General features: G+C 43.0%; 1 protein-coding gene across 9 annotated transcripts in view; it reads right to left on the bottom strand.

Annotated features, from left to right (window-relative positions):
• Nucleotides 1-12,659, bottom strand: part of gria2b (glutamate receptor, ionotropic, AMPA 2b) — a 30,954-nt gene that overhangs the window by 6,541 nt on the left and 11,754 nt on the right. For all 9 annotated transcript variants that reach the window (XR_002835732.2, XM_023791509.2, XM_023791453.2 and 6 more), the window contains exons 3-12: nucleotides 11,290-11,529; nucleotides 8,978-9,174; nucleotides 7,528-7,581; nucleotides 7,126-7,284; nucleotides 6,873-7,040; nucleotides 6,599-6,703; nucleotides 5,428-5,535; nucleotides 5,087-5,293; nucleotides 4,389-4,756; nucleotides 2,622-2,820 (exon numbers count right to left, since the gene is read on the bottom strand). Coding sequence is in view for 8 of the 9 variants with exons in the window: in XM_023791509.2 (XP_023647277.1) it covers nucleotides 2,622-2,820; nucleotides 4,389-4,756; nucleotides 5,087-5,293; nucleotides 5,428-5,535; nucleotides 6,599-6,703; nucleotides 6,873-7,040; nucleotides 7,126-7,284; nucleotides 7,528-7,581; nucleotides 8,978-9,174; nucleotides 11,290-11,529 (1,805 nt within the window). In the remaining variant the exon portion in view is untranslated. The remainder of the gene's footprint in view (nucleotides 1-2,621; nucleotides 2,821-4,388; nucleotides 4,757-5,086; nucleotides 5,294-5,427; nucleotides 5,536-6,598; nucleotides 6,704-6,872; nucleotides 7,041-7,125; nucleotides 7,285-7,527; nucleotides 7,582-8,977; nucleotides 9,175-11,289; nucleotides 11,530-12,659) is intronic.

Genomic DNA, 12,659 nt, shown 5'->3' with positions numbered 1-12,659 from the left:
TACCAAACACTCACCAAGAGGTTCAGAGCTATTTACATACACCCACACACACACACACACACACACACAATTTCTTTATAAGCATTACTAAAACAACTATTTTTGGAATACTATAATTATCATTGCTGTTATACGTAACAAGTAGGGACAGCTAAGACTTAAAAGAAACGTCTTACAAGCCCAATCCATAGCACTCTACATCGTGGTCTATCAAATTATGAAATGATGTGGATGTTTTCTCTCTAAGCTTAACGAGTTGCAGATTCTTACAAGTATTGCAATTTGTATTTTGGGCAAAAACATATCTCAGCACAATTTAATTTCGATATAATTGCACTAATTAAAATAAAATCAGCACAGATTGATTCCTAATTAAGGGCAGATTAAATCTAAGCACAAAAGAGCTTCGCCTGCATTCCCATTAGAAATTGTAGATTGCTTTTGCTGTTGTCATAATTTAACCCACATTTTAATTCTGATGTTAAATAAACCCGAACGCCTGAGTTCAGCATGGCACTGCGATCTTGATAACATGTCTGTCCCTTGGAGTTTTCCACGTGACGGGGGGCACCTGAGATGCTGTCTCGCCCCAGCAGATCCAGTCCATCTCCCCCGCAGCTTCTCCAGCGAGCAATCTGCTCAACGTCTCAGCAATTAAGCTAGATGTGAAAGTCAATCACCCATACAGGTCTTTCGGCTACATATGACTTTCTCCAGAGAACTTTCTTAAAGATTTACAAAGTTGACCCAAGGTGTAGGTGCCCTGATCTAACACCGCGATCTGAACGAGCAGTTGTGTGAAGATGATCTCTAGAGGAACACTGAGGACTTATCTGACGTAGTCATTTTATGCTGGTTTAAATGCCACTGCTCTCAGATCTACTTTTATTTTTAAGCCTGCATAGTGCACAGAAATACAAGGAATATGCTGGAAAAAGTCCCTTTCAGCATAGGTGTAGTGACTGAGTTCATGTGAACGAACAAACAATGAACCACTTGGAAATCGCTTCTTCATTCCAGTCACACGTCCTGTTATGAATCAGCACATAAGGATGTCCCCCCCCCCAATGCAAAATGCCCCCTAAGGTGGTTAAAGAATAAACATAGGAGGGCAAAATAAATCTCTGTGTCTTTATGTCTATATGTAAATGTTTGTGCATGTGATATTTTAATCATAAATCATATAATATTCAGGTTGTCGAAATCACTAATAATAATTTTTTTTTTCGGGTGGGGTGGGGGGTCTGTCCTTCAACACTACACAAGGGCATAACTTTGGGTTGAGCTTTGGTGGGGGGGTCGAGGTCTCCACCCATTTAAGAGGGTCCAAACGGTTGTATTTGCTTGTTTTTATTATTGGGGGGGTGACAACCCCCCATAATCTATGTCCATGACACTACATCTAAACACTACATAGGGATAACAGAGATAGTATCTCATAACCATACATTCAGCACAGAGTTTCAGGTTTGTTTAGCAAATCATTTTCGGTAATGCTTCACAGTAACTGCACCTTCGTAATGCATTCGTAGAACATTCAGTGCTCCTTCGTAATGCATTCATAAGCAGCATGTAATTAACAAGATATGACAGCTGCAATATACATTATTAACAAACATCTTGTAATAATCTTGTATATTAAAGTTGTCTTATCTTGTTCTTGAAAGTGTTATGAATGCCATGCTTTAAGACATGTTAAGGTATACTCACATGCTGCTTATGAATGTTCTATGCATTATGAAGGTGCACTGAATGTTCTTTGAAAGCATTATACAAGCATTATAAAGGTACAGTTAATGTAATGCGTAACCTCAGATAGTCTATAGGCCTGTAGGTAGGATTTGTGCAATAATAAAAATTTCAAATGTTGAATATAACACAGTAACACAGGTTCTTTTCTCATTGCTGTTATTATTATTATTATTTTGTTATTAGCAATAGTACAAGTAGTAGCTGTAGTAGCACACAGTGTTACTGATTAATCCAACCACCCGATTTCTCGCTGCTTACGGCGGTCAGGAATAATCAGTATATGAGATGACTCTTCTTCAGCCACCGTAACTGGCATTTCTCACTGGTGCTGCTGACTGGTTAATAGCAGTATCCCCACTGCTTCTGCAGCTCCCCTGGTGCCCTTACTCTCTCACCCCCATCCCCCCAGTCAGTAATAAGATAATCTTGTCTTTTTTGTTGTTTTTCATTATTCCACGTTGACTGTCCCTGGATTTGTGCTGCTTCTTCTCTTCGCTAATGGACCCTCATTTATTTCCAGGCTTCCTGGAAAGCTGTTGGCTTCATTGTGATCAATCAAAGGCTGAATGCCTTGGCCATGGTGGACAGAGAACACTCCGGAAGACGTGTATATCTCCTCAATTTTAAGTTCATTTACATTGGTTATGATTTAACAAGGGACTCCTATCTGCATTCTCTTTGACTTGGATCTCCGCTGATCGTGATCCAGGCACCCAACAAAGAGCACAACAACAACATACAAACGACACAGAGCCAACACGCAACATTCATTCAACACGGATGTGCCATAGCATTAGCAGACTTGCAACTCCTATGATTTTGACATTCTTCTTAAGAAGAACCTCATGTTCACAATAAAGTCTCCTTACCCGGAAAAACTCTTTGGTCGAGCCGGAATCCAGAGTTCCATAAGCAATTTCAGTTTGCTTAGCTAGGTCCTCTGCACTTTCGATGGGCGACACCATCCGCTCGACGGTCAGGAAGGCAGCTAAGTTAGCCGTGTAGGACGATATTATGATCAAGGTAAAGAACCACCACACCCCACCAACAATGCGGCCAGAGAGGGATCTATTAACAAGTGTGAAATGGATTCACAGAAGTCAAACGAGAGCCAGAGAGTTAGAGGATTCAGGCAGTACAAGTCAATCTTCAACTTCAAAAGAAACAGGCAGAGGACATTTATTTGCTATTTGTTCTAACAAAATATAGAAAAATGATTAGGAGAAAAAATGCTGAATAATCAAGGTAGGATCTCCCATATCACAGAACTGAAGTATTAATCTTGTAAACCTGAGTTCTTATCTACGGCCAAATGAAAAGCAAGTTGTTGGGAAAAAGGTCCAGAATCGGTGTGACAGAAGTATCATACATACATAAGTCATACGACTGACACCAAGTAATGGAAGAATGACCAATGACCTAGAGTACAGGTCCTCAAAAAACAGATGTGATTGGACACAGGTCATGTGACGAAACTGAACTACTTCTGTATGATTATGGGACAGCACACATTACAGGACAGACAACAGGGTACAACATCGGTACAGAGAAATGGGATGATTTCAGGCTGTTACTGTAGCATGTTGACATTTCTGTGTTTTTTCAGTGTTGACCTCTAGAGGATGAAAGAACAGCATATTAATCTGAAAGATGGAAGCTGGCACAAACAAAATATATATCACTAAATGGAATATGACAAATCTCTAAAAGGTAGAGCATTCATGTTAGAAAGTTAGCCAGAAATAGATAAGTAATCAATTCAGGTTAAACCACGCATTTCTGAGAACAAACATATTGATGAATAAAAACACAGTATCTGCACCCATAAAATGAGCAAAATAAACATCAACAATCCTACAAATATGGATTGAAGCTGTGCATATATTTTAAGCAAACCCAACAAGTGTTTTACTCAAATCACTGGTCTCAGGTTATCTTTTAAGCATGACATAATACTGTTGTGTGACTGTTTCAGCAGAGACGTCCAACTTGGACATCCAGTAGATCTGCTACAGGGGACACGGCCAAGCAGCTCAGCTAGAGCCCCAGTGTTGAGGCCTGTCCTCCTCATTGACAGCACCAAAACTGGTGCCGGTCAACCCATTAGCTGGCATAGGCAGCTGCCTAGGGCACCATCTTCTGAGGGGGCGCCGACTTAGCCAGCCGATTTCACTTTGTCTCAGACAGCGGTGAAGCTGGCCTACTGTACCACATGGGCTTTGACTGGTACTGGTTTGAGAAAAGAAGCTTGAACTTTCACTGTGTGATGGTGGATGTGGAAGCACCCAGGAGGACATTAACGCACCACATTACCATGTAATGGTAATATGCAGCAAAAACACGGTACTCCTCCAAGAGGACGGCAAGGGGGGGCAACCTCATGCATTTACGGCCCCCACATGGCACGCACGTGCTCACAGAAGAGATACCCGACTGGCATAAATGCGATGCCACTCTGATACCTCTCATCCCGAATCTGCTCTTTGTCTCAAGAAGGAACCATAAACCCCGAGAGAACCAAGAGCTTCATCCGTGGCTGAAAAGCAGCAGCGGGATCTTCAGGAGGTAAGCGCATGCGCGCCAAGGTGCCACGCCGAACCGCAAATGCACAAAGTCGAACGGAGCGACAGACCAACCTTGGCGAAATATCGCATCCTTGCTGCATAAAGGCGCCAAGGGAGAACCAGAGACTATTAAATATCCCAAACTCGTTGGTGGACTCGCTCGTTTGTATCTGTCCATCTTCGTATTCCTCCGTGTGCCACTCGTACGGACTGAAGCGACTGACTAAGAACAGGACCACACTGACGCCGATGTAGGCGAAGACAATGCACATCCAGATCTCATACGCCAGCGGATCCAGGAAGGAGAACACGCCCGGTTTGGATTTCTGGGGCTTCTTAATCATGATGGAGATGCCCAGACTCATGAACGGTTTGGAAAAGTCAATCACTTCTTCTCTCACCAAGGTGATTGTTAACGGTGCGACCGCTATGTCAGCTTTCTGAAAGTGAAATAAAATGGCAAATGTGACGTGAGCCAAGGCCTCGAGGAAGTGGCTTTCAGCTGTGCTCAGAAACTTCCAGAAACACTTTACTGTCATCACTTCGCAAAGTGAGACGTTAAATAAATACATTTGCAATTTCAAGAAATCATATTTATCTACAAAGCACAGGCATATATTTTGTACTTGTTTTCTGCATATCCAAATATAAAATTATAATAGCAAATATCTCATGACAGGCATTCCAAAATGTATGTCACCCCGTATGTAAGTATGCGTGAGACAGGCTAGCCCACGCATCATCCAGCGGTGGGCCTGTTTATCCCTTACCCCATACACTAGTTCTCCAACCATTCCATTCCAGATTTTGGTCTCTGCATCTCTGGCTCCGTACTTTCCGTCTCCGACTATTTTCAGCTGGTACTTGAATCCACAGTGCTTTGCAATCTCAGCGGCGAGGTCCACACAGTAACCCTCGTACCTGTCGTTGTCCACAAAGAGGTCCGAGTTCTTCTTCAGCATCACGTACGGCGCTTCCTGGAGACGAAACGTGAACAAAAAAATGCACCTTGATGAACACGCGGGCCGTCGTAAATAACATGGGACGAGTCATCATGCAGACAGGTAAACACCGTAAATCACATTCAAAGTATGAAGAGGGAAGCCGCTACCAAAATTGTCGTCACTATAACGGTTTTATTTTCCATTCCCAGTGATTCATTTTGTAAGATATCGGGATTAGTCACAGCCATTTTGTCAGCCTCAGTCCAATAACCGATCTGAAAAAAAAAAATTAAAATATGAAATCACTCTAGGACATTTGCAAATAACTGCTGATTTAGCACAGAATACTTCACAGAGCCACACGTAATCATCCACAGCAATAAATGTACTGTGTATTCCTGCCCTTAAAATGTGCTTTTATCCAAACAGATTTGTTTTTGGTAGAGAAAGCAGGGCCAGACAGCTGCTGGAAAAGGCTAAAGGCCTTTTCTCAAGGGCCCTATGATGACATCATTCTGTGACTCAGAGATCTGAACCAGCAACCTTCTGATCACCAGAATGGCAACTCAGGCCCCTGACCTACACTGCCCCATTTTTTCCTATGCTGTACTGCTTTGTACTGAGCGTGAGTGAGAATCCAACATCCCAGCTATTAAAGTTTTGTTCTAGGAACATTTACTGAATGTTTCAATTAATGCATAGAAACGTTCAAAGTGTCCAGTTTTCCTGATGTTCCCAGAATGTTATTCCACTACTATAATTAAGGATAATAATGATAGAGCAGACTACTACGGCACGGTAGGGCAGTGATCAGCAATGCTGCTCTATACGTCTTTGGTCACAGGCTCACGGCTGGATGGTGTGATCACAGAAGACACCTGCTGCTCTATATGTCTTTGGTCACAGGCTCAAGGCTGGATGGTGTGATCACAGAAGACACCTGCTGCTCTATAAGTCTTTGGTCACAGGCTCAAGGCTGGACGGTATGATCACAGAAGACACCTCTGGCAATTTTATCAAATATTTTTTTCAACTTGAGTTATATTAAAAAGATATTCAGGTAATAATGTTACCAAACAAACACTGACAGAACCTTTGTTAAAATGTAAAACATAGAAATAACGTTCCACTGCCGTTGGAACTGAGAACCTTTAAATGACATTGGCTAACGTTCTGGGAACATTCCCTGTTGGCTGGCATTTTGGTGTAAACCAACTCTTAATATATATATATGTAAGCTGCTACTGAGTGATTTCCGAAGGGGGCGGTGGTGTACATTGTTCTGTCTTAAGGTAAACTAAAGCACTTTGTTTCATTTAGGTATACTGGGGAGCTTACCTTCACTGGACCACTATTTTTCAGTTCCATGATATTAACAGAATAGTTGACCCTCCTGCCATTTTGATCAAACTGTATGTTCCCCGTCAGACCCTCCACGCGAACCTAATTGACAGAACAAACACAGTCATGGCGGATCCACAAGAGACGACCCTTTTAACTGCTCTGGTTCAGGGCCTCGCAGCTGTGATTACAGACTCCAGAGTCATTAAGGCAGCTAGACTACATCTCCCACCAGCCACCGGTGCCGTTTCCATGGTAACGAGCGTGTCACCTGTTTCAGGGCCCGTTCTATCTCCAAGCCCTGTGCCCACGGCACGGCTGGGTTGGCCAGGCAGTCGCCATTGTTGCCCCGTCTCGTGATGTCGATCCGCTGCTTGTGCAGGTAGCGGAACGCTTCGGTCATCACCTGCACGGCATCGTACGTCAGGGCCGAGGTGTACTGCAGCGTGAAAGGAGGCGGGGCGGTCAGGAATCGGCCGGGAAGGCAGAGTCAGCAAGGCGGACGGGGCCTGAGGGCATCTCACCCGGATTTTACTGTCGGCCCCAGGGTACTCCTTCTCCTCCAACGCCTCCCACCGCTGGTCAAATTTGGACACCAGTGGGTCGTCAAAATCCACAATCTGAAAGCCAGATACGTTGGCTCCCCCGTACTGGATTTTTGACAAGTCTCCATCAATGAAACCCTTCAGGGGGAAAATACAGCAATAAGAATGTGGAGGCGAAGAGAAAGGAGTCGTGCTGGGAGTATTTATGCCCTGCGGTGAGGGGAAGGACTGCGTGTCGGTGGTACGGACAGCGCTGCTATTTCTAGGGTATTACAGGCAATAATGTAAGTATAATGTGTTTGTAATACAGCAGTATTATAAATAATACTTGTTTGATAATAACTGCACAAATCACAGCTTAAAAGGACATTAAAGACAAACCAAGTTGGCAATGATGTAGTGATATCCTTTGACATGTCTGCCAATTGTGATGACCTAAGAAGGAAAGAGAAACCTGTCAGCAATGATCAGTAAAATACAGCAACGTTCTGCACTGTCACAGCAGAGCGACGCCGAGACACAGACCGATGTATAATATGTGTAATAAGGAACGCCCCCCCACAACTGACTTCGCAGGTTTTTGTCCTGTTTTGGAGATCTATAAATTCACTAACAAAATCACTATTTCACAAAATTGAAATAAAGTGTTAACGTTGACGTGTACAGGGTAGGATCTGAATGACGATGTCATAGTATTAAGGCTCCAATCAGGACGGGTCTGTTTGCTTCAGACGATAAGGGACCTCAGATCCAGGTAGTGATTCTGGATTTAAATATCAATCAATTCCCCTCCATCCTCAGCAGACTCATACCTTTACAAGAATAGCAAGTTTCTGCGCTTAATTCTGAGTCTCCTATTGTAATTCAGTCGGGCAAATAAAGTGAATACTTTGTGTTGAAATTGTGAGATTCACCCCAAAACAAATCTAATATGTTACAAACGTTACTTATTAGTCAGATTTATACAGTACTTGTAAACAAAGTAATCTATTTATCACATATCTTGTTAGAATATGATTTATTTATGATCCCTGTGATTCACAAAGAATCACAGCAATAGTTTTCACCAGGAGATTCCGAAAAGCAGACGATAACGCTCCTGAATAACTTCAGCGTAAATGTCAGCCCACACTGGCCTGACTTAAACTTGCCGACAAACTTTGGAATGATATTTGAGCATGATGCAGTGGAGGCCTAATGGTGATTGAAAGGTTGCTGGTTCAAATCCCTGACCAGCAAGGTACAACCCCCACACCCTGCTCCCCAGGTACTAAATAATATTTGCCCATTGCCCTGTCACATATGGGTTAAATACAAAGGACATGTTTTGCTGTGGTGTGTCAACAATGACAATTAATCACTTTCACTATGAATTTTAACTACACAGTATGGAGAACACACACAGATATAAATTAAGAAGATTCTGCAAAATGGACTTAATAATAATCAATCCTTTATTGTCCCCATGGGGAAATTCTTTTTTTACGCCTCCCTCAACTTGCCCTTTGTAGAGTAAGCTGTCCGCAAAGGGCAGCCACCTGTAGTGGTGCCCAGGGAGCTGGGGGTTAAGGGCCTTGCTCAAGGACCCACAGACGTGCTGCGGCTGGGTTTGAACCGGCGACCTTCTGATTACAGACTCACAGCCCACTGAGCCACACACTGCCCTGCATTTATCCACCTATCATTGGACTTATTACACCATGTTTGGCACACTAACGAATAACAGAACCACATCTCAGTCAAAAACGCTACACATTGACTGTCACATTCCACATCGGATAACGTGTGACGTGTTCAGCATTGCACACATCATCACCGGTGTCATGCTCACCTGCTCCATGATGTCTTTGACTTTGTCCTGCTCACAGTCTAAGATGACTCTCCTCTCCTTCTTGTTCTCCAGGTCCTGGAAAAGCGAGCGGTAGGCCTCATCCTTCTTCTCGTCCTTGAGGTTGCCGACGTTGATGGCCGTCACCTGCCACTTCCTCTCTGCCGCAGTGTCCAGAACCACCTGAAGTGTGGACAAGCCTGTGCGGCACGAACAAACAAAGGAAGTTACTTCCAAGCCCACCGTCTGAGAAGGACGTTAACATCCTGGGTATTGAACGTACTTCATGCTTTACGGTTTTACAAATGCAAAGTGAAAAATAACTGCAGAATTTAGAGTAAAAATGTAAACATTCCATCATACTGAAGTTCATATATGGACACAGCATCTTGGACAATAGTTATAAACAGATACAATGGACACAATTTAGCTGCACACAAGTAAGCAAAACAACATATGCCAGGTGGCGAAGGTCTAGTACATCCTACATATTCACACGTGGGTTACTTTCGTGAAAACAAAGGAAAAGCATTCTTCATTTCTGTAAAGAATAACCAATCAGGGAATGAGACATTGAACGGAAGAGAGCGAATCAGGAAAGGGTCACAAGCTAACTACGAACCAATCGGAGCTCACTGTTGTAGACCTAACAAAAATGTTATGTTTACGAGCGTCCGTACTAATGCGTTTATAGAAAGGTTAGGTGTCGGACAGTGGGAAAATTTTCTACGCTCCGGGGAAAAAAGATCTGCGGCAGTGTGGACAGCAGGCTAAATCGGAAGAAGATTTTTACATTACTGAACTTAAACGTATTAGTGTGGATGTACGGTCCGCAGCTCTGAACCCAGGATCACAATCATACCGGTTTCACGCGGTATGAAGATAAATGAATTGGTGATTATTCTAACTTTGCTCTCTTGAAACAAAAAAAAAAATCAATATCTGAGGAGATTAGAATTTCAGACGGTGCATCATTCCATCCAAGGAAGAAAAAACGTCTTAAATAACAATTTAAACCTGGAAGGAATAGATTTGATAAAATGAAATGACAAAGATGATGTCTGAATACCAAATAAAGGCATCCTAAAGGAGCTTACATAAGCCCTTCTGGTCACACTGGCTTCCAGGTGTGAGATTTCACAGCCCAATCCGGGAACATGGCGTTCCTGCTGAGTGATTCACATCACGCTGAAGTGCTTTCGCGTGAACGTGGGAGTGGACAGTCGCCGTGGTTCCGCCACTGAGGAAGAGGATGGCAAGCCATCTGCACAGAGAGGTCGGGCCAGGTTGTATGGTCCCTTTCTGCACGAGGTCTGGGCTGCCTTACAGGCAAGATAAACGGCTTTGTAATAAATAGGCTGCATTGGTCCCTTTTTAAAAATTCTTTCATGACAAAATCCTTCCATTTCTGGAATTGAAACCAACCAGGACTGATCATGGATGTGACCATGGACTGATCACGGGCTGATTATTAACTGATCATAGGCTGATTGCAGGCTGATCATAACCTGATTGTGGAGTAATCATTGACATTGTGTCTTTCTCCACTGCAGATGCTGACATGATCAAGATGGATTTTTAGTAATCCCTGTATGCTTGAAAATATTTGCCATGATTATTATGTAAACTTCTTTTATTTAATTAGCTGTTGCCTTATCGTACTATTATCGTTAATTTGAACTTTGATCCTTCTCGGTATTTGTAATATAAGTCCAATATGGTTAACCATTATACTACTCAATACCAGCTCCATAAAGTAGGGTACAAAATAACACAGTAACTAGGCTGAAACTCAACTAATCTGAATTCATGAACATATTTTTCTTTGGTTTCTTTTGCTTCGAGGAAGCAGGAAATACTTCCTCTGTATGCCCAGCTGTAAGGAAAATGAAGCATCTCTCTTTTGTATGCATTTAGCATTCGATCAATAATTAAGCAAAGTGGACTGATTGTAGCAAATTAATAAATTTTCACTTGCATAATGAAAAATGACCCTTGGTAAACATACAATCATTGAAAGAACTATTCACCTTTAGAATATATGTTTAAAAGTAAAATGATTATTTATTTGCTGCCCCCACATACACAGCATGGACTTGCTTCAAACGTGTCAAACAGGAGCCTGACAAATACTTTGTCACCTTTAGAATTTATTGTACAGTCTATCATTGTAGACTTGAATTGTCATATTAAACAATGCTTTCACTGATGAACTGAGAAAGCAACAGCACAGGACATTTCATGAATTCCATGTTGTGTTGCTCAGCACCCATTTAAAAGGCGCGGTATGAATCAGATAAACAGTGAGCGCTCACCTCTGTCGCTGTCGTACAGATAGGCAAACTTGTCCCACTTGTAGTATTCAATCAGGCTCAGGAGGGGTCCTTTGATGTCCGGCCTCATTTGGATGATAAACTGATGTGATCCATCCAGAGGAAAACTCGGCGTTATAAAAGACACGTGTAGAGTTTTGCAGAAGGATGTTATCGTGTTCACGGACTTCTTATCGTAAAATCCAAAAATAGCGTAGACTCCTCTCGAGAACTGCGAACAGACTGAAAAAAGGAGGAAAGAAAGTAAATATCTATTAGTTGGATAATGTCCAATATTATTAACTATACCTTCAATCAACTGAGAGGAACTATAACAACAGACATCCATCAATCAAATTCTTAAATCAATAGCCTAAATTATGATCACGATAAAGGATGCATAGTCCGACAAAAGACATATCAACTGAAAACAGATATAACAATTTAAATTACAAAGTATGCTTCTGAAAAGGAATATGAATTCTCAATGATGAAAAGAAAAGAAATTGAATTTTAACAAATACACCAGAATCTTCTCCATGTCACCTCAGAGAGACCTAGGGAAGTTCTTCGATGATGGATGCATGTAAACTGAATGATCAACAGCGCCACCTGGAGCTATATCCACTTTACTGCAATTATAGAGTAACCCTTTATATAAAAGAAATCAGTATAACCTATAGTCTGCCTGAGCTTCTATTTCTCATTTATGCATTTTTCAGAAAAGCAATACATCTGTAAATGATACAACTAGGCGGGCAGTCAATGTTGGTGATGGTGCTAGGCAGCCAGTGTTGGTGTTGGCGATGGTGTTGGGCAGCCAGTGTTGGTGTTGGCGATGGTGTTGGGCAGCCAGTGTTGGTGTTGGCGATGGTGTTGGGCAGCCAGTGTTGGTGTTGGCGATGGTGTTGGGCAGCCAGTGTTGGTGTTGGCGATGGTGTTGGGCAGCCAGTGTTGGTGTTGGCGATGGTGTTGGGCAGCCAGTGTTGGTGTTGGCGATGGTGTTGGGCAGCCAGTGTTGGTGTTGGCGATGGTGTTGGGCAGCCAGTGTTGGTGTTGGCGATGGTGTTGGGCAGCCAGTGTTGGTGTTGGCGATGGTGTTGGGCAGCCAGTGTTGGTGTTGGCGATGGTGTTGGGCAGCCAGTGTTGGTGTTGGCGATGGTGTTGGGCAGCCAGTGTTGGTGTTGGCGATGGTGTTGGGCAGCCAGTGTTGGTGTTGGCGATGGTGTTGGGCAGCCAGTGTTGGTGTTGGCGATGGTGTTGGGCAGCCAGTGTTGGTGTTGGCGATGGTGTTGGGCAGCCAGTGTTGGTGTTGGCGATGGTGTTGGGCAGCCAGTGTTGGTGTTGGCGATGGTGTTGGGCAGCCAGTGTTG

This window comes from Paramormyrops kingsleyae, chromosome 12 (assembly GCF_048594095.1).
Source record: "Paramormyrops kingsleyae isolate MSU_618 chromosome 12, PKINGS_0.4, whole genome shotgun sequence".
Taxonomy (NCBI): Eukaryota; Metazoa; Chordata; class Actinopteri; order Osteoglossiformes; family Mormyridae; genus Paramormyrops; species Paramormyrops kingsleyae.
The sequence above is the reverse complement of the archived record's forward strand: the minus strand, read 5'-3'. Positions and strand labels throughout refer to the sequence as shown.